The following is a 27976-nucleotide window of genomic DNA, read 5'->3' on the forward strand; positions in this document are numbered from 1 at the left end:
GCGGGGCGGAAGTACTTCTGCCTCCAACCAAGATGGCCGCCGGGCGGGGCGGCCGGGCGGAAGTGGCCTGTGGGGCCACTGACGGGGCCAACATGGCCGCGGCCGCCGCCTCCCCCGCGCTGAAGCGGCTGGATCTGCGCGATCCTGCGGCGCTTTTCGAGACACACGGAGCGGAGGAGATCCGAGGGCTGGAGCGCCAAGTTCGGGCCGAAATCGAGCACAAAAAAGAGGAGCTGCGGCAGATGGTGGGCGAGCGGTACCGCGATCTGATCGAGGCGGCCGACACCATCGGCCAGATGCGCCGCTGCGCCGAGGGGCTGGTGGACGCCGTGAAGGCCACTGACCAGTACTGCTCGCGTCTCCGCCAGGCGGGTTCGGCAGCGTCCCGGCCGCCTCGGAACCCGCAGGTGAGTCCCGAGCCCCAGGCCCCGCCCCCCGGCTCGGCCCCGCCCCCCGGCTCGGCCCCGCCCCCGGCTCGGCCCCGCCCCCCGGCTCGGCCCCGCCCCCGGCTCGGCCCCGCCCCCGGCTCGGCCCCGCCCCCCGCCGGACCCTCACCTGCGTCTGGGAAGAGCCGCCGCACTTGGGGGCTCCTCTGCCCGGGGCACCCGCCCGCAGCTCGCGGCCCTTGCCCTGGGCGCTGAGCCGGCCGCCCCGCCGCCCGGCTTCTCCAGGCGCCTTCGCCGACTTCCGGCGCGACCCCCTCCGCTCCCCCGGCTCCCGGCTCCTCCGCCTGACGTTGCGGGGCCCACACAGGTCACTGCGTTCGCTAAAGCTCCTCTTGCGACGGAGTTTTTCCCTTAGGTTCACACGTTGCCCCCACGTAGTTGATTCCTCCTCCTAATCGTCCTCCCACCCCCACCCCACTCAGAATAACGTCCACGGTCCCAGATGGCCATCCTTCTACCCGTTGCTGGAGGAGACGACCGGCGTGAAGCCGGCATGTTTCAGTAGAAGAACATTTTCATTTCAAAGAACTAAGGTTTTTCTAACCAGGTTATCCCAAGCGTTGGTGCCCCCAGATACTAACGATTAGACCTGACGTGGAAGGACGCGGCCCGAAACATCCTAATATTGGAGCAGCGTTCGGTGTTTCTAAAGAACGTTGACTTAGGGAGAGACACCCACGATGGCAGACTCGGGAAACACTGCCTGCCCACTCCCCTGAACGCATTAAGATGACAGCCAGGGCGCCCGATGGCTCAGGAGGTTAGAGCGCGAGCTCTGAACAGCCGGGCTGCCAGTTCGAGTCCCACACGGGCCCGTGAGCTGCGCCCTCCACAACCAGATTGAAGACAAGCAGCTGCTGCTGAGCTTCCGGAGGGGCGGCCGATGGCTCACGTGGTGAGAGCGCGAGCTCTCAACAAAACGGCCGGTTCAATTCCCTCTGCAGAGGTTCCTCCCAGAGGAGCGACAAACCCCAGCCCCACACCAGCCTCCCCATCCCGGTGTCCTGGTGCCAGGAAGAGGAGCCCCCACAACATCTGGCTGGGAAACATGGTGGGGATTCTAACCATCGGGTGGGACGGAAGGCTACGGGAAACCCAAATGTCCTCTTAAACAGCCCACACACAGACTCACTCATTCGCAGGCACTCACCTTGGGCTCCAGCGGAGAGACGGTGATTGTCTGTGGCGGGGACAGACTGAGGTGTGTGGCCTGGGGTGGGAGGGGAGGCCTGGAGGACAAGCCCGTTTTCCCTGTGAGGGGGCCTACTCCCTTAGAGCTGCCGGGCAGGCTCCAGCTTTCCTGTGTTGAGCCCTCCCCCTCGGGCCAAATCTGAATCTGATTGGCCTGGTGAGCTCCACTGCTCCACCCTGCTAACTAGGACCCCCTCCCCACCCAAATTCCCCAACTTCCCTGCAGTAGCAGGCCCCGCCCACATTGCACCCTTTCTTAAAAAACTATTGGAGTCCACAGGCCCCAGGCTGGCGGGGACTGGCCTCAGTGTGATTTAAGACTTTTGCTGAGTAGCTCCAGGCTCAGCACTGGCACCAAATTAGAGTCTACATTAACCTGGTGACCACCATTCTTCCCATTCTTCAGACTCCCTGAGATCCTGCCTCACCGAACTCTCAGGAGACTTTATCAGTGGCTGAATCTTAAGGGAACCGGCAGGTGGCAGCCGGCCTCTGGGAGTCCTGGATTTTTGTACAGCTACCCCAAACCAGCCTGAGGATAAATCCCATCTACTGTGTGCCAATAGTGATCAAGTCTCAATTATAACAGGAGGGCACATACAACCCACACAGAGGACACTCCTGGAGCACGCGGAGCAGGTGACCAGGGAGACTGTGTCAGTGTCCCACAGGGCACCTACTGTGTAAGGCCTCCCCAGCCAAGACTGGTAGACATAACAGATCTAATACTTGGAAACAAACACCAAGACACATTATAATTAAAATGGCAAAGGTTAAGTTAGACAGAATCCTAAAAACAGCGAGAAAGGCAACTAGTAACTTACAAGGGAGCCCCCATAAGACTGTCAGCTGATTTCCCAGCAGAAACTTTGCAGGCCCGAAGGGACTGGCACAAAATATTCAACATGATGAAAATCAAGGATACTCTACCCAGCAAGGCTATCATTTAAAATCAAAGGACAGATAAAGAGCTTCCCAGATAAAAAGCTAAAGGAGTTCATCATCACCAAACCAGTATTACAGGGAGTGTTAGAGGGACTTCTTTAAGATGGAAAAAAAAAAAGATCAAAATTATGAATAAAATAGCTGCATATCTATCAACAATTATTTTCAATGTAAATGGATCAAATGCTCCAATCAAAAGACATAGGAGGGCTGAATGGATAAGAAAACAAAACCCTTACATATGCTGCCTACAATAAACTCACTTCAGATCTAAAAACAGAGAGAAAGTAAAGGGATGCAAAAAGATATTTCATAAAAATGGAAAAAAAAATCTGGGGTAGCAAAACTTATACAAGACAAAATAGACTTAAAAACAAAGACTATAATAAGAGACAAAGAAGGACCCAGTAATCCCACTTCCTGGTATGTATCGGAAGAAACCCCAAACACTACTTCGAGGGGACGTGTGCATTCATATGTTCATTGCAGCATTGTTTACAATGGCCAAGATGTGGAAGCCTGGGTGTCCGTCGATGGGTGAATGGATAAAGAGTAGGAGGTACATATATACAACAGAATATTGCTCGGCCATGGAAGGGAATGGGTTCTTGTGGTCTGTGGCAGCATGGATGGACCTGGAGGGTGTTGTGCTGAGTGGAGTGTCAGACCAAGAGAGACAGATGCAATGTGATTTCGCTTACATGTGGAATCTAAAGAACAAAATAAATGAACAAAACAGATACAAACTCATAGATAAAGAGTACATTTTGATGGTTTCCAGATGGGAGGGTGGTTAGTGAAAAAGGAGAATGGATTAAGAAGTATAAATTGGTTGTTACAAAGTAGTTACGGTGATGTAGGGTACAGCATAAGGGATATAGTCAATAATATTATAATTATGCATGGTGTCAGATGGATACGAGATTTGTTGGGGTGATAGATGGGAGGGTAGTTGGGGGGCAGGCTGAAAAAGGGGAAAGGATTAAGAAGTACAAATTGGTAGTTACAAAATAGTCATGGGGATGTAAATTGAAGCATAGGGAATATAGTCAATAATATGGTAATAACTATGTATAGTGACAGGTGGGTACTAGTCAGGAGGGTCACTTTTTAAATTATATTAATGTCTAACCACTATGCTGTACACCTGAAATTAATATAAAATAACATTCAATGTCAACTGTAATTGAAAAATTTAAAAACGGGGAAAAGGTGAAGGGAAATAAGGGGTCCAAATTTCCAGGTATAAAACAAATGAGTCACAGGGATATAATATACAGCACAGGGAATATAGTCAATAATACTGTGATAGCGCGGTAGGTGTCAGATGGTTGCTGGACTTACCATGGTGATCACTTCTTTAGGTATGTAAATGTTAAACAACTACCATAGTGCACACCTGAAACTAATATAATATTGTATGTTAGCTATATTTTTAATACACTTTTTAAAAAAGAAAAGAAAAAAAGAATATTGACTTCGGGATGACAGTGTGAAAGGGCACTGAGGGTGAGAAAGGTAAACAAGGAATTTGTTTTTAACAAGCTGGGAAAAGAACCTTACAGCAACATGGAAGAAGAAATTGCAGAAGTACAATTTAGCTCGATTTTCGAACTTTTTAATTCAACCTGGATTTTAGAATTCAGGTCAGTAGGCGGGGCTCGCACAATAGAACTGCAGAAGGGAGGAAATACGTAACTTACTTTTCAAAATGAGAGACCTCATCGCTCTACAAGCTTTGCATTTAGTACATGTCCCCCATCCCCACGTCCCCACCTTATGTGGCCAACCTTCGCTATGAGTGATGCTTCCAAGTCTATTGAAAAGCTAATTTGTATTATGCCTGATTTTAGAAATGTATTTATTTGTATAATTGTTATATCTAACCTATTCTCAGTCCAACCCACAAAACTTTGCCTTCTTCAAGGCACAAAGAAATAAAAGTGCCCCAATTTCTGCTCTGACAGAGCTCATAGTCTAATGAAGGAATTAAATCCATGGAAAGCTGGTAAGAAAAATGGAAATCATTTCAAATAGCACTAGAAAACATTTTGATAATGGTGATTGGTTCCCAAAATAATTGTGTGTACTTACCATAAGAATTCTGAAGGAAATTACTTCAGATTCGCCTCCTGCTCAGTAAAGAGGGGCCTTTAAGGACAGATGAGATTTGGAATGTGGGTCTAAAATATGTAAAGACAATTAAAAACAGGTAGTCAATCGGATTAAAGCAGGGTTTCTCAACCTTGGTGCTATTGACATTTTGGCCTGGGTCAGTCCTTGTCGTAGGCCTGTCCTGTGCCTAGGGTATTTAGAGGCATTCCTGGCTTCTGTGCACGAGATGCCAGTAGCACCCAGCCCCCTTCACCCAATATCGTAATAATGAAAAACGTCTCTAGATACTGCCACGTAGTCCCTGGGAGATGTAATCACCCCCTCCCCCAGCCCCACTCCTACCTCCCCCCTCCACACACACACTCACACTCACACACACACACACACACCAATGGATTCAAGGAGCCCTGGAAGAAAGTAGTGGAAGGACAAGAAACCTTGACCACCAGGCTGATACTGAGTATTGAGGAGCCTTTTAGAACCAAGCCCAGACATGATCCAAATGGCTTTTGAAGGTTAACTTGACAGCAAAGGAAAAGGCTAGATTGCAGTGAGTAATGAATGAACACAGCACAGTGAAACACTTTTGAATTAATCTAAGTATGAGATGATGATGCCCTGCGTCAGAACCGTGGAAGTGGTCATAGAAACTTAAAGGACATGAATTTCCTGGAGTTTAGGAGCAGAGTGGTGGTATATGCTAAGATAAATAGGGAGGGCAGATGGCAAAGATTTTTGTTAGGGAGGTGAATTTAGTTTTACATACACTGATTATGGGATGGCAGTGAAACAACAAAGGCTCGATTGGGATTCAGGGGAGTGGTGAGAACTAAGAAAGATACGGTAGTAGTGTTCTGCTTAGAGGTGATGTTTGAGGGGAGAGAATCCTGCAGTAAGGACAGACAGAGGAGTGGAGGCTTGAGGACTGAGCCAGGTGAAGGGGCTGGTGAAGAACAGCTGGCAGAGAAGCCCATAATGTACTCAGAGAAGCAAGAGGAAATGCAGGAAGGCTGAAGGTCAGAAAAAGGAAGGAGAGAGCTCCCTCGAGGGGTGCTCCGTGGGGCTCCATGCTATAGAGACATCACAAGGATCACTAATAACCAGACTGTGAGATGATCAGGTGCAGTTTGCCTCTCCACGGGACTAAGCAAAGGTGCACACATCTGGGAGGAAAAACCAGGGAGCCTGTAGCAAGCTCCTGACTCCAGTATTTCTACTACGCCAAACTTGGATGCCTTGCGGAATGGCATTATCGGGCTGTTGAAAGCTTTGTGCCCTAAAATGCCCCTGCATTTCTCCCCAAGCCTTCTGGACCTGACCTTGCTTTTGTTTTGTTCTTCTGACTTAGTTCTGTGCCTTTCCCTGCAGCCACAGCCATCCCAGGAGAAGTTCTACAGCATGGCTGCCCAGATCAAGCTCCTGTTAGAAGTTCCTGAGAAGATCTGGAGCGCGATGGAGGCCTCTCAGTATCTCCATGCCACTCAGCTCTACCTGCTGTGCTGCCACCTTCACAGCCTGCTCCAGCTGGATTCTTCCAGCTCCCTGTACAGCCCCGTCCTCTCCCGATTCCCCATACTCATCCGGCAAGTGGCAGCAGCCAGCCACTTCCGGTAAGTAGATCCAGCCTAAAGAGCATCTCTGGTGAGGGCTGCGCTTCACCACCACAGTTCTATGGAGCACATCTTCTTTCCTGATCACCAAGGTTCTTCTCCTATGATGTGAAAAATTCCCTGCTGACGTTTGTCATCATCTTTCTAGGTCAACCATTCTGCATGAAAGCAAGATGCTGCTCAAAGGCCAAGACGTGTCTGACCAAGCTGTAGCGGACGCCCTCTGCTCTGTAATGCTCTTAGAAGAGAGTTCTCCTCGCCAAGCCCTAACAGACTTCCTGTTGGCCCGAAAGACAGCTATTCAGAAACTCCTCAACCAGCCGCACCATGGTAGGTGTGGCTGCTTTCCACACTCTGCCCATAAACATGGGGATGGAGAAGGATGAGCTGAGGGAGACAAGCATCCAGAGCATTTTCTGTTCCTAACTTTACTGAAGGAGATTGTTTACAAAGATGGTTTCTTCTCATAGGTGCTGGTATCAAAGCTCAGATTTGCTCGTTAGTGGAGTTGCTGGCCACCACTTTGAACCAAGCTTATGCTCTTTTCTACACTTTACCAGAAGGGCTGCTTCCAGATCCATCCCTGCCATGTGGCTTGCTCTTCTCAACTCTGGAGACCATCACAGGCCAGCATCCTACCGGTGAGCTCTTAGCCAACGTTTTTTATTTTCTGGTTCATTGAACTGATGCTGACTGCGCATCTGCCATTTGTCAGCTACTATGGTAGGCTCTGGGGGTACAGCATGAACTGGACAAATACGGAGGTCACAGTCTAGTGGTACAGACGGGGATTGAACTCAAATCCACATGAGTTATCTGTTTAATATCCCTGATGAGGAAGGCCCTGGACACGGTCTGTACTTTGCTTTTCCCCCTACTTCAGCGGAGAAGACGAGGTGATTTTTGGAAATTCCTCCTCGGTCCATTTTTTAAGATGCTATTCAGAGGACAGCCCCAATTACTTCTCACTTGGTCTTCTCTTTAGGAAAGGGCATTGCTGTTCTGCAAGAAGAGATGAAGCTTTGCAGCTGGTTCAAACACCTGCCAGCATCCATTGTCGAGTTCCAGCCGGCCCTCCGGACGCTTGCACATCCCATCAGCCAGCAGTACCTGAAAGACACGCTGCAGAAATGGATCCACATGTGAGTAGCCAGAGCTTTCCCAGGCAGGAACCACCCAGGCAGCCTTGTATGTGGCCATACAAAGGTCAGTGAGGGACGGGGGACAAGCCTGATCTCCTGGATGATGCTGAGTATCGCCCGATAGGTTGTACCAGCCGCTCACTCAACTGCCTTCGTGGCAGATTAGCCCCCACTGTGGGAGAACCAAGAAGGAATTTGCCTTTCAAAATATTATGTACCGAGTGGTAAATTCTCTTTATGTAAGAGTTCTGCCCCTCCTAAATTTTTATTTAGTGCATTGATTTTGAAGCCATTCTGTGGGGCTCTCGACTTCCTTCTAGATACCTCAAAGAAGCAAGGGTAGGCCTGGTCAAGGGCTACAGGCGCTACCCGCTCCATCCAGCCAGAAATGCTGTGTTTATACATACTCTTAAGTGCTCTGAGATAAATACGTTTATATATTGGGACCCAGGTAAGAGGTTTTCAAATGAAATCCTGCCGTTTTTCCTAATTAAGGTGTGAAACCCCATATCTAATGAGGCCCAAGGAAAACGATTTTGTTGCAGGTGTAATGAAGACATTAGAAACGGGGTCACCAACCTGCTTATGTACGTGAAGAGCATGAAAGGGCTCGCAGGGATCCGGGATGCCATGTGGGAGTTACTTACCAACAAGTCCACCTGTCACAGCTGGGATGTGGTGTGTCGCCGGCTCCTAGAGAAGCCACTCTTGTTCTGGGAGGATTTGATGCAGCAACTGTTCCTTGACCGATTGCAGGTAAGATGGGACGCCACGGGTCCATCTGTTTGACAGCCAATCCTCGTGTGATCTTTTAGCCGTCTGGGTCGAGTCCTGTCACATCCTAAGTGTATTCTTTCCCTGCTGACTTATTCTAGGGAGTCCCATAGAATTGCTTCCAGGGGTGGTTCTTTTGGATAAATGAACCATAAAAATGACCAGAGATCCGGATTCTGGTGCTAAAAGAGAGACCAGGCGTCTGTCAGTTGTTCAGGAACGTGTCCATGTTCATCAGTGATGATTTTGTTCTCTGCCCACACCATGTCATGTTCCTGAGCCTGGTGGAGAACATTCTGAACGCTGGGATAGATTGCCACTCAGTGCTCTTGTTTTGTGATTTCCTGAAGGCAGCTGTGATTAGACCGCTTTTCTCATTCTCTTTTAGACTCTGACAAAAGAGGGCTTTGACTCCATCTGCACTAGTTCCAAAGAGCTGCTCGTTTCAGCTCTGCAGGAACTGGGAAGCAGCACCAGCAACTCCGCTGCAAACAAGCACATCCACTTTGAGCATAACATGTCCCTGTTCCTCTGGTCCGAGAGTGCTCATGACCTGCCTTCCGACGCCGCCTGGGTCAGCGTGGCCAACCGGGGTCACTTTGCTGGCAGTGGGCTCTCCATGAAAGCTCAAGCTGTTAGCCCCTGTGTCCAGAACTTCTGTTCTGCCCTAGATTCTAAACTGAAGGTGAAACTGGATGACCTCCTGACTTACCTTCCTTCTGGTGACACGTCTCTGGCCAAGGACGTCACCCCCATGCAGGCCAGGAACTGTGCGTTTGACAGATACGCAGACGCCGGGACTGTGCAGGAAATGCTGCGCACTCACTCCGTGGCCTGCATCAAGCACATCACAGACTGTATCCGGGCGGAGCTGCAAAGCATCGAGCAAGTTGTGCAAGGGCAACAGGATGCCCTCGACGGTGGCAAGCTGCATATGGTCCTCTTCATGGCCAGACTCTGCCAGTCACTGGCCGAACTGTGTCCTCACCTGAAGCAGTGCATCTTGGGAAAATCAGGGAGCTCCGAGAAACCAGCGAGGGATTCCCGGGCTCTGAAAAAACAGGGAAAGGGGAAAGCTCAGGAAGTCCATCCTATGCAGGCCCAGTGGCAGGAAGTTAAGGAACTCCTCCTCCGGCAGAGTGTGATGGGCTACCGGGTCTGGAGCTCAGCAGTTGTGAAAGTGAGTAACGGACTGTGTACTTTATGTGCTCACCGGGTCATCCTCCTTTGGTCTCCCTTTTATCATAGTCCGGTCTTGCCAACCTTGGTAAGGTCTTTTCATAGTAAGGGAATAACAATCGCATTTTAATTCTCATTACTTTCACTTATCTCTGCCACATAGCTCAAATGTCAAGTTTCCCATTCATTTGTAGCCTGGATTTGAAAGGCAGAAATCCTGGATTTTTTGCCTTCCATCTGATGAGAATGAAAGACTTTCTCAGCTAGACATGGGTCTACATTTCCTGCTCTTCAACCGAAATATCATATTCCCTATAGTCTCCACTGGTATTTTAAGATGTGGCCCCTGATATTAGTAATTAGCAACAAAATTCCCACTGCTGATTTTAGTAGCCAAAAGAAAAGGGATGTGTGCCACTCACCATCCCATACGCCTTAAGCAGTGGAAGCTGGCTTCAAGGTTACTCCAGTATATTGAAACAAACTCTACAGGATCTGAGTGGCCTTTATGGCTCTTTGCGTGTGTTTTTTTTTTACCAGGTTTTGGGTCATGGATTTGCCCAGTCATTACTGTTAGATGATGCCGGCTCAATGCTGGCCACAGCCACCATCTGGGATGAACTAGAAATTCAGGAGGAAGCAGAGTCTGGCAGCAGCGTCACGTCCAAGATCCGCCTCCCTATACAGGTAGGCCAGTGCCACCGTCGGAGAGCTGGGGGCTGGAAAAGGAAAAGAGCTTAGGAACTCATTCAACAGACAGCTTCTGAGGGAGAGCTACAAGTAGTATTTATACCTTTCCACTGGGGGCTAAGTGGACGTAGGGCCAACTAAATAGCAGACCGTTTGAGAAGTCAGTGGATGATTCTTGCCTTTTGAACGGGCTCTGTGCTAATTAGAGAACCACTTATCCTAAAGGGAAAACAGCAACATCAAACACTATGCCACCCACCAGGTTAACCCCTGGCCCCAGAGGAAATGACAGCAAATGTCACTCGTATCTGCCAACTGGTCTGCTGTGAGGAGCTGACTGGAGATCCAGGTCTTGCGTGTACGCCTAGTAGGGATAAATGGATCCATGTTTACTGTGGCGTCTCATTTCATTGGTGCAACTTGGCGAGTCAACACCGCTTTGTCCTTTTAGCCGTCCTGGTATGTGCAGTCCTTCCTGTTTAGCTTGTGCCAGGAAATTAATCGGGTTGGAGGCCAAGCCTTGCCAAAGGTGATACTGCAGGAGACGCTGAAGAGCTGTATGGTTCACGTAGTGGCTGCCTATGAGCAGCTTTCAGAAGGACAACAGGTGAAGGTAGGTGTTTGTTTTCCACTAAAAGCCCAAATACAACGTTAGCTTTCTCTTGGGTGTGAGCAGTGTGCGTGAAGATTCAGGCTTTAGGATCTCTGAGCCCAGGCCTCTGGCAGTAGTCTTTCCAGCTCTGCTGGCGTTGTTACACCCATTCTCAGGTCAAGCAGGTCTTCACTGCAGGTCAGTGCAGGGGAGGGTGAAAGCTTCAGCGACAGAGACCCGCTTCCCAGCCCCAGTACGGCCACGTGCTCACTGAGGGCTCGGGGCAAATCATGAACCCGTTTCCTGAGGATTAAATGTGGTCACTTAGATCAAGTGCTGGGGACACTTGAGGAGATTGGAAGGATTACAAAGCACAGCGTGTGGCACACAAGGTCCACAGACTCATTTAAGGGAGTTCCTATCTCCCAGCTGTCCAGTCCCCTCACCCTCTGTGACGCCTCCTGCCCTTGCTGTGTATTCCCATTTCATCAGTAACACTTTTAAGACAGGGCCACCTTCTGATTTGGAAAGAATTCAGGTAACTCTTCTCTCCTGAGCTCCTTTCATGCAAGGAGCTTTTTTGCCTATGAAATGACTATCTATGGGCCTGAGGCTATTTTTAAGGGCTGGGTCTCCTCCTTGCTGTGAGGTCTTTTCGTTTTAAGTCCACGCTTCTAACATAACCTGTTTGTGTTGTTGTGAGATTAAACTGGCCACGTGAGTATAATAAGCTTCTGCTTCTGAAATAACAAGCTGTAACTCAACCAAGACTTGAAGCTGTTTATTATGCTCATGTAACACGTCATCTCCATTCATGGGTGTGGCTGGGGAATTGATTTGCAGAAAGAAGGTGCATTTCCAATGACCCAGAATCGGGCACTGCAGCTGCTTTATGATCTGCGTTATCTCAACATTGTTCTGACAACCAGGGGTGAAGAGGTGAAAAGTGGCCGCAGCAAACAGGACTCCAGGTATCCCCTTCTCTGGGGCTCTCCCAATGCAGCCTGCAGCCTCGGCCTACCTAATGCAGACAGCCCCTTTTCTGGGGCACCACCAAACAGTCTGCCTCTTATTGCACATTAGCTGTGTTTGTTTTTAACAGTAAGTGCTCATATTACCGGCGAGATAAATAGCCACCTGCTGGATAAATTCCATAGTCAAGTGCAGTAGGTGGGATCTCATTCCTCTTTTGAAGTCAGCCCACCAACTGTTGGCTATAATTTGAGCCTGGAGGGCCCTCCCTAAAAACACCACGGAAGAATGGACTTGAATTAGACGTCACAAGGGTAAAACTCTTGGAAACGACTTAAGCACAAAGATCAGTGACAAGTAGCACGAAATCAGCAATTAAGCAGAATAAATCCAGTTCCAGGATTTCTATAGCATTACAATACCGTAAGATTGGGTTTTGTCTTTTAAAAAGTGCAGAGAATCATCATCCTAATCCTTTTTTCAGAATTGAGAAAGTGACTGATGACCTGGAAGCACGCATTGACCCATTCGACTTGGATGTTTTCACACCACACCTCAACAACAACCTTAATCGCTTGGTGCAGCGAACTTCTGTAAGTAAAGAACGGATCAGTGTGAATGAAGCACCACACTCAGGTTACAAACTAAATCTGCTCCAGCACTTACTGCTCCAGGAGGTAGGAGGTAGTGTCGGGAGCAGGTAAGACACAAATAGCTGAGTTTAAAGACTGAAAGAGGATTAAGTAAAATCTCACCACTCAGGCAACCAGGATGTGACCCCTTCAGTTGTAGATAAGGATTAAGGTTTTACCAAGGCCTCAGAGGAGTACGAGGCATGTGACTCTCAGATTCCAACCTGTGGGCAGTGAGAACAGTAATTTTGAAGCATTAACACACTCAAAAGAACATTCCCCAAAAGGATGGTTAGAAACAAAGTAGTGATCGATGACTAATACAAGTGATTTTCTGTTAAATGGACAACAAAAACCCGGCATGTTACTTGCCCCCTTTCTTGTCCGTCAGGTTCTGTTTGGATTGGTTACTGGTACAGAGAATCAGTTCACCCCCAGGAGCAGTACATTCAACTCCCAGGAACCCCATAACATACTGCCACTGGCATCGAGTCAGATCAGGTAATGAGCCTAAGGCTTTTGATGGGCCCCAAAGCCTCCTGTTCACGCCACTGAAATTCTTTCATCTTGTCTTGAAGGTTCGGACTTCTTCCACTGAGCATGACAAGCACTCGAAAGGCCAGATCAACCAGAAGCATCGAATCAAAAGCCCAGGTTAGTACAGAAAGCAAGAGGTTCATCCCTGCTGTTTCTGTCCCCATCTCCCACCAAACCACCCAGTCAGCTCCCCTTTAAATCACCCATAAAGAACTGAAGGACAAAGTGCACTAATGCTGCTTTTAATGGTGGCGCAATATAGAAGTACAAGGTTTTACTAGCTTGAGCTGATAGAAGTTTTAAAAGACGCCCATTTACACTATCAAGTAGCCTCATAATAAACTGTATCTCGAGCTGCCAAAGCTATAGAAAATATGCAGGACAGGATGGAGGTTATTTCTTGGTTTTAGTAGGGTGAGAGAGTGAACTGCTAACCCAGCACTACCATTATATTTATGGGGGGGAAAAGTGACTTCTTTGGGTGGTTTCACCTTCCATTTCTTTTACTTGGATGGTAAATAAAAGGAAATTTGTGTTCTCGAGTTTTTCCATTTTCTTGTTAATACATGTTTTGTCTCAGTAGGCTGCCATCCATTAAGCCTGCAGGAGTCCTCCTGGGTATTTCTGCATTGTGTTGTGTACATGTGTGTGTGAGAGCTCAAACCGCTTGTCTTCTTACAGCATTTAGTTGTTGTTTGCTTTGTTGTTAGACAAAATATTGCCAATGAATCCTTTCCATATTCCCTGCCATCAAACCCATTAAGATCCAAAATCCTAGTCAAAAATCTGGTTTTAAAACTTGGGAGATGGTAGTAAAAGAAAACACAAATTCTTGCACAAACCATCCGCTTCATAAGCATGGGCCGGTGCTGTAACTTTCCCCCACAATTCTAAATTTCTACTTCAGGTAACTGACCTTTAAATTCTATCCGTAGAGAAACCAGCCATGGAAAGGAAGTGTGTATGTTACCCTTTTCCTACAGTAGTTCCCCTCTCCAAACTTCAGTCCTGTCCCCATGTCCTTCTCACACCCCTTCACTAGAGCTGTCCATGCTTCTCAGGTCTGCTGTGTGCTGTGCGGGCTGAGGGGAGGGGCGGGGGTCGGCAGGCGAGAGGACCTGGGTACACTCTAAGGCACTTTCCTGTCCGTGCAATGGCAGGTTGGCCCTCCGGCACTCTCCCGAGCAGATGACCCGGTGCATCCTGGCTCCTTATTCAGACAGCTTGTCAGTGAGGAAGACGACTCATCCACACCTTCGTTATTCAAACTTGGTTGGCTCTCTGGTATGACTAAATAACATGGGGACGTATCACCCTCTCTCTAAATAAATACTACTGCATCACTTCTTCTGAAGATGCCTCTGCTGGTTTGTTTCTAAGCCACACCAGTCTTTCCAGTTTCAAAGGTGGAATGTGGCCCCCTGGTTACTGCTAGGGGTTACATTAAGCATAAGGTGAATCCTTGTCTCACAATTCTTGTGACGTTAGACCTCAGTTCAGGTACCTTATACTTGGTCAACATTCAATAACACCTTAATTCTCGATACTACAATGAGATCAGAAAGCTGCTGATAGAACAAGTTTGTAAGAAAAAGTCATTACGTATTTCTTGACTGTCGGAACTGTATGTTTTCTACTAAGTAAGATGTAGGCTCTGGAGGAATCATGGTAACAGAAGTTATCTGGGTATATAAGAGTCTGCAAGACATTCTCTCTGGAAATGCAAATATGTAACAAAGAGGGGGACAGTTATTAGGGAGGGTGCTTCACTTACAGTCTCACTGGGATCTGACTGTGCTCCTGTGACAAAGGAGAGTACTTTCAACAGGACATCTACATACTAAGAGGTAGTATGGCGATTAGTTTCAGTGCAAGACTGAATCAAGCTTTCTATAGTTTGGAAAAAAACTTATGTTTTTTCATGGAAACTAGATACTCTTTACTAGTTTATTGAATTTAAAAAATTGAAGATCCTGCATTTTTAAAAGGCCTTTTTACATAAAGTAGAATTGCTAATTGACAGATTTGGAAATTAATCTGAATTGGACAAACTATGGATTCAACACGCAGATGAGATTTCCTCATACCGTTACCTTGACATGGATTTGACACCCACCCTCAAAAGAATCCTATAAAAATTGCTTCAAAGCCCCTTTGAAATTGCAATAGTGCAGCAAAACCACAAGTAAACAACTGCCTGTTAACCTGTTATTTCAAATATAGACTGAAAAGCCAACAGGCATTTTTTTGTGCAATTTTTTAAAACATCATAAGATGAAATATCAAATCTGCACAGCGCTGTCCCTTCACAGAAGGCAAGAAGCTGCCAGCCCATCATGTTGGAGGCCGTCCTCGGTGCTGTAGGCTATGAAAGTGGGCCTCCTTCAGGGTCTGGTTGATGTGGAAATAAGGGCCTTGGCACAGTGCAGACTGCTCGGGCATGGGCGGAGGGCTGTGCGGGCTGCACCCGGCGACCACGTGGTTTAAGCTGCTTTCTGGCCCACTGGCCCTGTCCGGGCTGTTGATGGTGCTGCTGCTGCTGCTGCTCCCACCACTGTCACTGCTTGAAGACTGGAGAGAAAAAAACACCGTTTCATGGTTAGGCTGTTTTGTTTCTTGAGACCTTGATTGTGGTTTAACTGACAACACCCTATTTAAGACGATTATTCTTCCTATCTGGTTTGAGGAGTAACGGCATCAAAACATATTTTGGGCTTTACAGTTTACAAAGTACGTTCACCTAAGACATTCCATTCTAACTTCACAACTCCCCTGTAAGGTCAAGTGGGAATACTGCCCCCATTACACATCCCTAGGAAGTGGCAGGGTCCATAGTCAAGCACAGGCCTTCTGACTGCAAATCCCTTCAACTACATCTTAACTCCTGTACATGTCTTCTCTACCTGCTTTTATCCTTCATTCCAATAATTTCCAATAATCAAAGGAAGAAGTTCTCAGCCTCCAAGGGAAAGAATCAATCATTGGCACAGGGTATAAAAAAGGTGTCCTTATAACAAAAATGATGGCTTCTGGGCACAAGTTAAAATAAAAAATAAAAACCTATGAATTTTGTGGTTATCATCTCATGGACATGAAAGGTATTCTCTGAATGCAGAACACATACCCTGAAAAACTTTAAATATTTCTTATAAAGTTGTATTAGCATTTTTTGCAGTTCTATATGTGTGTAAGCATGTGCATGAACTTGCCTCTTTTTTTTTTAACGTAACTAACATGACTTAGTGTGTTAGTCACCTTGAAGAAGGTACCCAGGGATCCCTAGTAAGAGTCACTCACAAATCTCCCTCCTTCCACTGGTAGGATTCTCAAAAGAGAAGGCAAAGGAAAAGATCCTTTCAGAATTATGGTGTTATACAATGTTAACATTGCATTTCTAATAAATGACAACCCCAATAACTTGATTAGCAATACCCTTTATTTAGAACTCAATACAATATTGTACTAAAAGGAATCAATGCACGAGAAAGTTAGAATTCTAGTAATTAATGATCTGGTATAAATTTTTTTTAACGCATTAGCCCTTTAAGTTAAATTTATATTTAGACAAAGGTATTGGTTTTGAAACGTCTGCTTACAACAATGTAAAATCTACACATAAGAAAAAAGACCAAAAACAAACAACCCATAGTAGTTACGTTAAAATGGAGGGATTATAGCTGCGTCTCTTTTCCTATCCTTCACTGTAACTTTTTTCAATGTGGTTATTATGTATTTTCATTATCAAAATAAATGTATAAATAAAATATTTCAGATAGATACTTTAAAAGTGACTTTTAAAACACTACTTCAATCCATTTTTCCCATCAAAAGTTATATCTAACAATATGTACATAAATATGCCTGAAATGGCAAAGAAAGCATGTTCACAAAAGGCATCCATTATTAATAAGACTTAAACCAAGAACTGTCATGGTCCATGGGTCATTTGGAGCTACTTCACATGGGTCACATATCCCACTGCCCATAGGTCATAGGAGATAACCTATCTATCGTTCTACAATTTAAAAAATTCACGAATGGATCATAATGGACTGAATGACATTGGTTGGCAGAGAAAGCAGCAGCGGCCATGACATTTACTTAGAGACTTAAAAAGTCAAAGCCAATTCAAAAACAAAAATTGTTTCCCATAAAAGCCTTCCCTAACCTCGACTATAACCCCTAGGACGGCCGCTGGTACATCTGGTGAGGTCGTGAATATTGAACAAGTAGGTTACTACTACACTAGAGAAGAAACCCACCGCGCAGAAAACCTTGTTTCCTCTTAGTCTGTTTTCCTTGTTTTGCATTACAGGTACTGTCTGAAAATTAAGGCAAGAACTGGGATCAGTTTCTAGTAGTCAAGGTTCCATCTCAAATTATATTTATTTCACAACATAACAGCAAAGGTGACACTATTCTGAGACAAGGTAAAAGGTCCTAAACAGGTTAGAGAAGAGTTCTGTACACTTACCATTAAAAAAAGGGGAGAGGAACACAAATATACCAGCAATTTCTAGTCCACTTAAAAAATCTTGTACCTTAATTTTATAAAGACATGTATAAAAATGTTTAGTATGGCCTTGTTTATAATAGCTAAATACAACAATTTAAATGTCTAACAATAAGGAAATTGGTTGTTATAGGTATATAAAGTATAACACACAAATTATAATTCGTAACAATGAAATTCTATTCAGCTATTAACAATGATTACACACACACACACACACACACATACACAAAATGGAAAGAAGCCTTTAACATCTTTTTGACGGGTTACAATACAGTATGTATGTCAGCTGGTTTTAAATGTTTTTTAAATAATATACACATATATGTACACCAAATATAGTCTGGAAGGATATATATGCCAAAATATTTAGAATTTGGACCTTCAAGTTATATGTTGATATCGTCAATAAGATTTTTTACGAAGACTGTTTTGTCTCCTTAAACTACTTAAGAATATCAAAAACTGCTTCAGGTTTATTCGTTGCATTGAGCAGGCCAATGATCCTTTCAAATTAGTAAGACAGCCTATATAGAACCTAGGGAGCACTTTGTGTCATTTTAATGCATACGAAATGTTACGTGTGTGTGTGTGTGTGTGTGTGTGTGTGTGTATACACACTATTGTCATCTAAGGTAAACATGAAACCTCTTTTTCAGAGATACTTTGGTTCTTATTTTATGCCAATTCAGACTTGTCTTCTTGCTTTAAGAGATGCTTTCGGGAGTATCTCAAAATCTATGGATGGGCCAGTGTTTTTCAAATGGAGGGTAAAACCCATTTGGTGGGTAGCAACCAGCATTAAAAGAACAAAAAGAAAGAAACAGGGCAATATGGTAAGGGTAATTGTTCTGTGAAACTTTTTTTCAATTATTCACAAATATATTTGGTATGTACTAGGTCACAAAGGAAAACATTTCTTTGCGTCAAAAATGTTTGAAAGTTATTCTCATCAGTCTTAACACTGTCAGCCATCAAAGTGGTATATTTTATGGAATAAAGACCATTATTTACTTTTAACCCTGAAGGCATAAAATCAAACTTTGTCTCCGTCAGTGCTTTAACATATACACAGAAGTAAATCGTTTTGTGTTATAAAACCAAAAAATTTGAAATAGGAAAAAATCGTCTTTCTCCCACTTGGTAGAGCCTTTTAGTATCTCAGCCTTTGGGTGGGAGGGGGGCACTCCCTGATGGCATGGTTTTGAGAATTACAACCGCTAAACTGGTACAGAAGTGTTTACTTGTTACTATTCCTGTTCTTAAAAAGACAGCAAGTTCTTTTACTGAAAGTCCTGAAACTTTGGGACTGAAAAAGACTGGTCGACTCAGAGTCCTGTCCCCAAGGAGGCCCGACTCCTCCCAGACTCCTCACTGCGCAGTTTATCCAAATCCAGTTATAAAGCTCCTTCCTTTTCTCTGAATTTTCAGTTTAGGCTTAGTGCTGACCACAGGGTATTTTCAATGACAAATTAGTATTACAAATCAACAGAAAAGGTCATGATCTATGAAATAACGTAGGTATACAAGCACAATACAGTTAAATTTATGAAGATTCTGACGAACAGTCTCTCTCTAAGTACAGAAAGGCCACTCCTAAGAATCTTGTGGTGAAGATCTGGGTGAAAAGGGAAGATGTGAAATCAGGCAGTAATAAACTCTACCCATATACCCCTGTATCTGCAGGCACCTGGATAAGACCTAGAAGAATGCTGTTTTGGAATCACTTGCTGGCTTTTCAAAAAAAAGTGTACATGCCAGGGTCCCACCTCAGGAAAACCTGGCACAGGTTATTCTGATGTCCAACCACTGTCCAAACAAATGTGTGTGGGCCTGCTGAGAGGGAAGGAGAGAAGGCAGACGGGAAAGCACCAGCAGCGAGCGGCTGCTGAGAACTGAAGAGATGGAAGAGGCTGGCTGGTGGGAGAAAGAAGGCCCAGCGTACGCTGAGGGGCAGTGCGGCAGAGAGAAGATGAGCTGGGAAGGGAAAAAGAGCTAGTGAAAGAGGGTGTGGAAGGGGAAGACTGCAGAGACGAGGAGAAAGGCAGAACGCCAGAAGCAGCTTTCAGGACCCTCGGTGGAATGGCCAGCACATACAGAGAGGCAAAGGAAAACTGCCTTCTCCTTGGCAGAAAGGAAGAATATATATGTAAACCGTGAAGCAGAGGACAAGAAGTTGAGGAAGTTCATGTTCTTAGTCCACAGGGATAGATTACACCAGAAGTAAAAAGACCTCTTGGTCCCTCAGCTAGGCCTACCTTTTATTTCTTTTCCCAAGGTGTGAAGGCAGTTAAGAGATAACCCATTTATATTCATGATAGAACCTAATCAACTCTCATGACTTTTTCTGCTAATAACCTTTAGAAAGCCCCCCGAGGCAGGAATCTTAATTACTGAGTCTGCTTCATGAAAATAGAACCAGATATGTGTATATTCATTACCTAAAGTTGTACGCTTTCTCTTCTTAATTAGAAAAGCAGATCAACAGCATATTTTATTTTCTTTGAAGCCCCAGCTTTCCCTCACATCCATCTCCCCATTCACTGGCACTTTTAATTTACATGAGCTTCAAAAGAAAACTGCCTGGGCCGGCCCAGTGGCTCAGGCGGTTGGATCTCTGTGCTCCTAACTCCGAAGGCTGCCGGTTCGATTCCCACATGGGCCAGTGGGCTCTCAACCACAAGATGGCCAGTTCGATTCCTCGACTCCCACATGGGATGGTGGGCAGCACCCCCTGCAACTAAAATTGAACACAGCACCTTGAACTGAGCTGCCACTGAGCTCCCGGATGGCTCAGTTGGTTGGAGCGTAGGCTCTCAACCACAAGGTTGCCAGTTCCAAGGGACGGTGGGCTGCACCCCCTGCAACTAGCAACGGCAACTGGACCTGGAGCTGAGCTGCGCCCTCCACAACTAAGACTGAAAGGACAACTTGACTTGGAAAAAGAAGTCCTGGAAGTACACACTGTTCCCCAAAAAAGTCCTGTTCCCCTTCCCCCCACCAAAGAAAAAAAAGAAAACCGCCATCGCACTCCCTGTATACACTACATCCCAGAGTCACATGCAGTTCATTCCAAGGCCACTGCAGACTCTGCATTAAGTGCAAGAGATGGTCCTAGCCAAGTTGGCAAGAGCATCGAATGTAAAATCCTGGGCTTGCAAAGTGCCCAATAATTTTAAGAGAGCTCCAAGTCTGCTAATACCTGTGAGACAATAAGATTCCAAAAGACATCAGTGGGTATTTTAAACCACTTCCTAAAGATACAAGGAAAGAAAATGCAGGTGGGTCAATTTTCAGTGTCAACCCTTATAAGCTAGAGATGGACCTTATAATGTGTTTTAAGTCCTTTCCAAACCAAAATATTCTGTTATCACTTCATTTGTTTAAATTTCAGCAGGCCAAAACATAATGTGCACCTATACAAAAACACATGAATGTATGTACCCTCATTACGTAACAGACTTAAGATGCAATTTCAGTATGAAACTGCTTGGGGCAGCTTTTGATGCTGGAAGTTGATACACTACAAACATTTCAAGGACTTAAGTTGTGACCAAAGTTTCTTAAGATGTACACCACAAACGGACTGCACCTCCATTTTGAATGGACCTTTTTAGACATTAATTTCAGAATTAATTGGCTACAGGGTTTTAAACACACAACCTGACGGTTTTACCCAAAACAGAGTCTGCCAAAACACCTCTGTCTCTCAGTATGTGCCTACCACTCTATGACAGCATAAAGATGAGAATGAGCAAAAACCAAGAAAAGGCCTTAAGATAACTTTTTGAAAAAATTACGCTAAATATCACCATTGTCAGCTCATTCGTATTCTTAAAACAAAAGGATTTATAGAATCCTAATTTTAATCAGACATGGATTCCCTTGGTTCTATTAAATTCCCCTGGTTCTATTAATTTGTCACGCCTCTATACTTGTGTAAGAATACGCTTAGGATTTGAGTGATATCTAAAATGTTCTCCCTCCTAGAGATAAGGAAAAGAAGAGGCTGTTCCAGATAAGCCACTTCTGTTTTATCTCCACATTTTCTCACTGCTTGTTACTTCAGAGTGACCTGAAAAATTAAAATGGTCTTGGTAAGTTCCAGATACTTAAAAACTCGGGGTCTTGTAAAAAGGTACTGCTTTTACTCAGGCAGCCGTCCTTTTTCTAAGGCATATACCTACGTACCAGAAGCCAGATTTACATGGACACGTCTAGTGTATTTTGTAGATAAGAGGATTAGAACTGAAGGCAAAGAGCATTACTCCTACAAGTGAAGATACAATTCAAACCAAAAATGCCAGCCCCTGAAAGAACAAATCTGTAAGTAAGTTAAATCCAGCTAGTTTCTACCCATCCAAATAATCGTCCAAGATCAGGGAATGTCGCTGCCGTTGTGCAGGGGCCAACAGGAAGACACAAATTGACAAATCATTTCACTTCTTGCTCACCGAAGTGAAACACAAGGCTGACTTAGACGTTAACTAACATGATTCACACAGAACAGCTTTACAAAGAGTTTTTATTCCGCGCCCAGTAAATTACTTCTCAATTTTAAAAATAGCATCCTAAGGCCCACAAGTCATTCACGCTAGGTCATGGGAGCTAGAATTCAAGGTCTTCGATTCCAACACCAATTACTTTTTTGGGGAAAAACACTACACCCCAATTTCTGCACTTTTTCTAGCTAGAAATCTAAAATGGCTTTCTAGCTCAGACCACATCCTAGAATTTACTCGGGAAAACATTTCCCAGCTATTCGTCTCTGTTCCTATGATTGAGAACAGTCTAGGATCTAGCTTCCTCTGGATATGTTCAGCCAAGTCACCGAGAACTTCGGTCCCGTCTTCTGTGGGACAGCACACACCATGGTTAGGAGCCAACTGCTCAGCTGTCAACATCTGGGGCTCGCCAACCCCGCCTCTCACTAGCTGTATAGCTTGCGCAAGGGACTTTTTTCTGTGCCCCAATTTTTCCATCTGAGTAGAAATACTACTACCTACGATAATGACAGGAAGAAAATGTACAAGTAAAGTAAAAGTCTCCTTCTACATAACTAACCTGGCAAGTCAGTTCACATTCTTTAGCTTCACAGTATCTAGGAAAAGAGGTATACGCTAGCTCCATTTTTCAGGTAATTATGATTTACTTGTGGCATCGTTCAATAGTTTAAATAAATCAAACACCTTCCATCTTATTCCCCAGTACTTTGCTACTAGTATTACATTTAGGAGAAAAAGGTAAGTTTTGGGAATTAATTTTAAATCTCTCTCAGAATTAAAACAAACTCCTTCCAAATGAAAGCTCTTCAAGTTATAAGAAAAAGAATTCTAAAATTATGTAAGTATTTCAGGAAAGACACAGGAAACATTTTCTCCTAACACAGTTAATCTTAAGGAAACCTACCCTGGCCCTCCCTCCCTACTTTAGGACTAAAACGTAACATTTTCATTAATAAGATGAGTATATAAATTAATAATCCATTTATAATGAATCATTTTCTTATTTTCCCTTTTATACACAACTGTCCAAAAGCAGCCAAATGCCCCTAAACTTGGTATCTCTGTGCTGTAAGCATAATCACCTATTCCAGTGGAGACGATTCAATTATTCAGGGCCTAACTTTCCATTTTAAAGACTTTCCCCTGCCCTTCGCTTCTCTAGGTCTCCTTGGGTTCACTGGGCCTCATTACTTGTTAATACCACCAGTGGGGAAGCACAGCACCAGAGGCCACTGGCTCAGATCGCTGGTCAGCAAAGCTGAAACAGAGGGTCACATCTGGCCGTGAGGGGCCTACCGGGGAGCTCAGATTACCACAATTGATAAAAAGTACCTGTATTAACTGTAAATTATAACAATCTAGTCCGTCCCCAGGCTAATGATTAGAGTGGTTTAACTGCTGAATTTCTCTGGACAAGTAAGAACAAGACATATGAACCACCAGGTTGAATAACAACATGTTGTTTTCTTCTGTGATACCAATACACAGGTTTTAGAATGGGAGTGAAGGTCATTTTCCACAAACAGCAATTAAAACAAAACAAAAACTAATACTAAGGAGTTTTACTTGAAATAAGAGGTCAGAAATGTTTAATTCTTTAAACATGACAACTTCTATTCCTGTTCTCAGGCATCAAAACTACACACAGAGAGAAAAAAGATCAATGTGAAGAGTTAGACCTACTATACTTTCAAACTAGTATGAACATAACATAGCAGAATTTACATATAGGTACAAGTAAAGAAATATTCACGCTGACACCGTGAAAGTAATCACCACACACACTTGAGGGAACAGTCTCCTAATTCAATTACCAGTATTACAGTTTTATCACTGGATGTTCATGGTAGCCTCTAAGCTCTGGTTTTCTTTCTTGCATGAGATTCCCTAATTACCACAGTACACAAAGCTCAACAAGTTTTCTGTTTTTATAAAACGGAAAAATGTGATAGAACATTTTAAAAACAGGGATTAAAGCAATAAACTCGAATCTCCGCATAGAAGGATCTCTCTGCACTTTTCATTAATTGCTCCTGAATAGCTCTTACCTACATGCGAGTTACTGATCCCTCCTCCCCACCCCACCGGGGGAATTACCTTGGATTTCTGGTAAAGACTGGATGTAGGGCAAGTCCTATTATCAAGAGCTAATTAAATTACAAATTACCTGGTTGTGCAAGAATTGTATATACAGAATTGTGCTTGACGTTATGAAGCTAGGAACGTGCCACGGAGGGGTTTCTCTGTTAGGGTGAGAACTGTTACGGGTCAAAATCTTTGGGTGCCTAATTTCACAGAAGCACCCCCTTAAGGTTTCTGCACTGCAGGCCAGCCTTTGGACCACAGGGAGACTGTCTCCCCAGGATGCCCACTGAAGCACTGTTTCAGGAAACCCAACTCCAGGAGCACTTTCTCCCTGTCCCCACTCTTTCCCCGTCACTCTGCCAGCAGCCCTTTTCAGAACAACAGAATGGCAAAGGAAAAAAAACTTAAAACAGGATTCTGCTTGCATATACATTATACATTCTGGATGCTTATAGTTTCTCTTAAAGATAAGTGAATCGAAGGCACAGAATACATTTGCCTTAAAGACAATCATGGTTTATAAACTATTAGAAAATAAGCTGGCTTCTGAAATATGAAATAGGGGGTTCAAAGAGGGGCTTTCAAAGGTTCATGAAACTCCTAACAGATACAAATTGGGGGGGAGAGGGTGTATGTATGAATATGTGCAGACACAAACCGTTTTGCTGGGCAGAGGACGCACAGCTCCTTCAAAGGGGCCATGACAAAAATGGTTGAAACCATTGTAATCAAGTAAGGTCACTTTCCTTTATTCGAAGGATATTTGAATGACACATTAGAAACTGCGTTATTTAGCTCAAGCAACGACAAGAGCAGAGCCTCTGAGCACACTTCCTACCTCCGTGTCCCAGGAATCATGAAAGACGGGGTTTCTACTACTCCTTTTGGTCTGGGGGGGAAGATGGTGGTCTTCTTCATTGCCATTCCTTCTCCTTTTCCTGAAATTAAATCACAAGGAGGAAAAAAAAATCCAACAATTGATCTTTTGCACACTTAAAATTGCAAACCATGACACTATAGAAATATGCCCTCTTGCCTGAGAAAATATCATTCATTGCATGATATCCCTCTCATAGGTAAAAACTGGAAGCACACCATCACTGGGCACAAAGAGCAAAAACATAAATAGCAGCAATACGGTCGGGCTTGAATTAGTGTGACTAATTTCTGAAATGAAGCTTGACAATTTATGCCTACTGGGAATAAATAAGAACAGGAAGACGTTAATGACTTGAGCATTCAAACCCCACCTAATTAATGTTATCATCTTTCTACATTCCCTGAAATTACAATTCCAAGTTACCTAATTTTACTCCCTTCCATATGATAACACCTAAGACAGGGCTGGCTGCCTTTGCCTTATGCTTAAAATCCATATAAAGATGGTGCAGCACAGGAAAACCCATAGAGGGTCGTGAGAGCCGCTAATCTTCAGTTTTCCTTCATCCCTGATTCTTCCCCAATTATCACTTAAACAAAAGCTCTCTGCCCTCTAGCGTAATAAATTACTTTTCTGGATAATCACTGAAAAAGCTGGTCTTGGACACATAAACTAGATTATTTCAACCACACCACCTAGTGTTACGATATATATCCCTTCACCAGATTGTTACTTTGAGACTGTAGCATAAGCTGCTTAAAACGTACAGGTTTAAAGAAAAATCACACATCTTTCTCAGTCAGGTGTTCTCAAATGTGTAACTGAGACAAAATGTGTATGTTTTCTACGCAAGAATCAAGTGCTGTCAGAAGAACTTCTAAAACCCAGTTAGAATGTAGAAATAAATTATAGGTGGTATAATTTTAAGTCAAATTGCCTGGAATTGTGCTGTCCGATATGGTAGTCACTAGCATATGCAGGCATTTAAAAGTAATTAAAATTAAATAAAGTGAAAAGTTCCTTAGTAACACTGGCCACATTTTCAGTGCTTAGTGGCCACGTGTAGCCAGTGGCAATGGTACTGACCAGCATGGACACGGAAGGGTCCCAACTGCAGAAAATGCTGCTGGACAGGGCTGACTAGAGGCCAATTTACAGAGCAGCACAATCTGCTATAACGAAAACTCTTAAAGGTTCAAATTTCTCTAGCTAGAGGGAAAAACAGCTTTTCGGAAAGCACTGAATTCGAGCACAGAGTACCTTCTGTACAGTTATAGACTTTCTACGTGAGCGGGCGGCGTATGTACAGGTCCTTCTTCCTAAAGTTTTGAGTTGAGGTCTGGATATTGAAGAAACTTTAAGTTATCACCTGAGTTCAATTCCCTGTTCTCTGCAACATTCTGAATACATCGAACTTTATTAATGAGTTTGGATCCGGTTTAAGCTTGGAAGGGTGAGCAGTGGGTGTGTGGTTATGAAAAAGCGTTAACCAACTAATTGGCAGAGGGCTACACCATTTACCTGAGGTTCATCCTCAATAAAGCTCAACTGTTGTAAAATACGATCACCGTTTCTGCTTCCTACCTTTCTCCCAGGAGATTAGATCATACCCACAAATGATGTGAAGTACATCAAGACTAAAAACTAGATGAATACCAGGTTTTAATAATCATTAAAAAGATGTGCTGTTATCATAGATCTGAACCAAGAAAGTGCTCCTTTTATCCTAGTGTGACCGGAGACTCTTCGTGGGAATGTGATGAAGTAACAGAGCAAAGTCTAATTGAAGGCCAGCTGATGTAACACCCAAAAAGAAACTCGTCAAGTGGCAGTAGGTTGGTTCCCAAACCCTTCTTTTATCAGCGTGACAACAGCTGATCTTGCTTTGGGCCGCTGAGTCACTCTAACCAAACTTATGAGGCTGACTAAAACTTTCCAATTTCCTCACTTATAATGGGGTACATATCTTTCCAGTGACAAGAATATGAATGTCAGGGAGGTTGCAAGGCAAAAAGAATGTAAGAACAAAGAGGATGGGCTGATTTTGTGGACTTCAACCAAGCTCGGGGAAAGCCACATGAAATATCCCCGCCTCATAATCAGTTGATTTCTCCATGGACCAGAATTATCTCCTTGGCCTGCTTGGGGGGGTAGTGGGGGCTCTCTTTTGGATGGAACTGGATTAAGAATGAGCCCTACCTGTTCTTCAATTCTTTTTCTAGGCTCTTTGCAGATTCTGCCCTTGGAACATTTTTCTTTCAACAATATCATTAATACTGGCAAGATGACAGCTTCACGCTCAACCCTATCTGCAGTCAGATTACAGTTTTCAACGTCAGTGACGCAGACCCAGTTATCATTTTAGCAGCCACCCTATAATTGATTATATGCTCCCTAACCATCTAGTTACAGATTGTGTTTAGCATGCTACTTCTAAGGACGGCTGATTACATCACTTTTCATCGTTTCATTTCTCTCCAATCTTCCTGTCATCTCCTAGAGACTGGGCATAGAAGAAATCCTAAAGAATGGAGACTAGTGGTTTCAAAACAATTTTAACGAACAGAACCCTTTCTTCCTACCAGAAAAATACAATCCCTCAACATACTAGGACATGACATAAAGGATATGTTTTGGTTAAAGTAAGGACTTCCTTGCCACACACCCACTCCTCTATGGCCATCCCCGTACACGGTGGAACATTTGGAAAAACCACCAACGTTGACCAACGCTTCATCTCAGAATGGAGAAAACAGAACTAGAGAAGTGAACTGACTTGGAGACACTAAGATAACCAGAGCTGGCAGAGCTGGTCCATCCCCCACCAGGAAACATGGGGTGAAGGGGAAAGTAGGGAAGAAACCCTTGTCCACATCAAATGACCTCTTTTACAGAAATGAAGTTACCAGTGTAAACATAACTGACATTATTTGTGCACTAGAGAAATCTGCCACCAGTATAAACATACTCAGAGTACTTGTGTACAGCGCTGGATAAAAGGAACCTTTTTCGTACAAAATATTTTGACTTCGTCAGCTGTGAGACGTTCCAAGCGACTCTCAGGAGTCTCAACTGGGTTTGAGAAGGAAAAAACGTGGCAGTCAGCTCAGGCTTGCCAGCTCAGGCTTGCTACACCTAAGGACCTTGGTCCTAACCCAACGGCGTGTC

General features: G+C 44.4%; 2 protein-coding genes across 6 annotated transcripts in view; one reads left to right on the top strand and one right to left on the bottom strand.

Moving 5' to 3' along the window:
• On the top strand, nucleotides 1-14179 carry COG1 (component of oligomeric golgi complex 1). 2 transcript variants are annotated; one of them, XM_081029392.1, is made up of 15 exons: nucleotides 1-407; nucleotides 6066-6307; nucleotides 6456-6637; nucleotides 6778-6948; nucleotides 7293-7449; nucleotides 7995-8205; nucleotides 8612-9403; nucleotides 9943-10089; nucleotides 10544-10705; nucleotides 11528-11655; nucleotides 12141-12249; nucleotides 12680-12789; nucleotides 12867-12942; nucleotides 13409-13443; nucleotides 13986-14179. In XM_081029392.1, exons 1-14 carry the CDS (start codon nucleotides 33-35, stop codon nucleotides 13421-13423), a joined length of 2877 nt encoding a protein of 958 aa, XP_080885518.1. In that variant the 5' UTR covers nucleotides 1-32; the 3' UTR covers nucleotides 13424-13443; nucleotides 13986-14179. The 2 variants fall into 2 exon arrangements, with proteins under 2 accessions (XP_080885518.1, XP_080885517.1); XM_081029391.1 differs by lacking the exon at nucleotides 13409-13443 and having other exon boundaries at nucleotides 2-407.
• VCF1 (VCP nuclear cofactor family member 1) overlaps nucleotides 13052-27976 on the bottom strand; it is a gene marked incomplete at its 5' end in the record, with an annotated part of 16588 nt that continues 1663 nt past the window's right edge. For 2 of the 4 annotated variants that reach the window (XM_081029394.1, XM_081029396.1), the window contains 3 exons: nucleotides 13052-15396; nucleotides 17088-17147; nucleotides 24767-24866. In XM_081029394.1, coding sequence (XP_080885520.1) covers nucleotides 15160-15396; nucleotides 17088-17147; nucleotides 24767-24866 — 397 coding nt within the window. In that variant the 3' untranslated portion in view covers nucleotides 13052-15159. Of the gene's footprint in view, nucleotides 15430-17087; nucleotides 17148-24766; nucleotides 24867-27976 lie in introns of all 4 variants that reach the window. The other 2 variants (XM_081029395.1, XM_081029397.1) reach the window with 2 other exon arrangements.

Source organism: Rhinolophus hipposideros (assembly GCF_964194185.1).
Source record: "Rhinolophus hipposideros genome assembly, chromosome: 20".
In the NCBI taxonomy this organism is placed as follows: Eukaryota; Metazoa; Chordata; class Mammalia; order Chiroptera; family Rhinolophidae; genus Rhinolophus; species Rhinolophus hipposideros.

What these genes read in the sequence shown, in the direction of transcription:
- COG1 (XM_081029391.1), top strand. Translation starts at nt 33, where the DNA reads ATGGCCGCCGGGCGGGGCGGCCGGGCGGAAGTGGCCTGTGGGGCCACT. An exon ending in GGAGCTCAGCAGTTGTGAAA is followed by an intron (nt 9,404 to 9,942) that starts GTGAGTAACGGA and finishes TTTTTTTACCAG; the next exon opens with GTTTTGGGTCATGGATTTGC. An exon ending in CTGGCATCGAGTCAGATCAG is followed by an intron (nt 12,790 to 12,866) that starts GTAATGAGCCTA and finishes CTTGTCTTGAAG; the next exon opens with GTTCGGACTTCTTCCACTGA.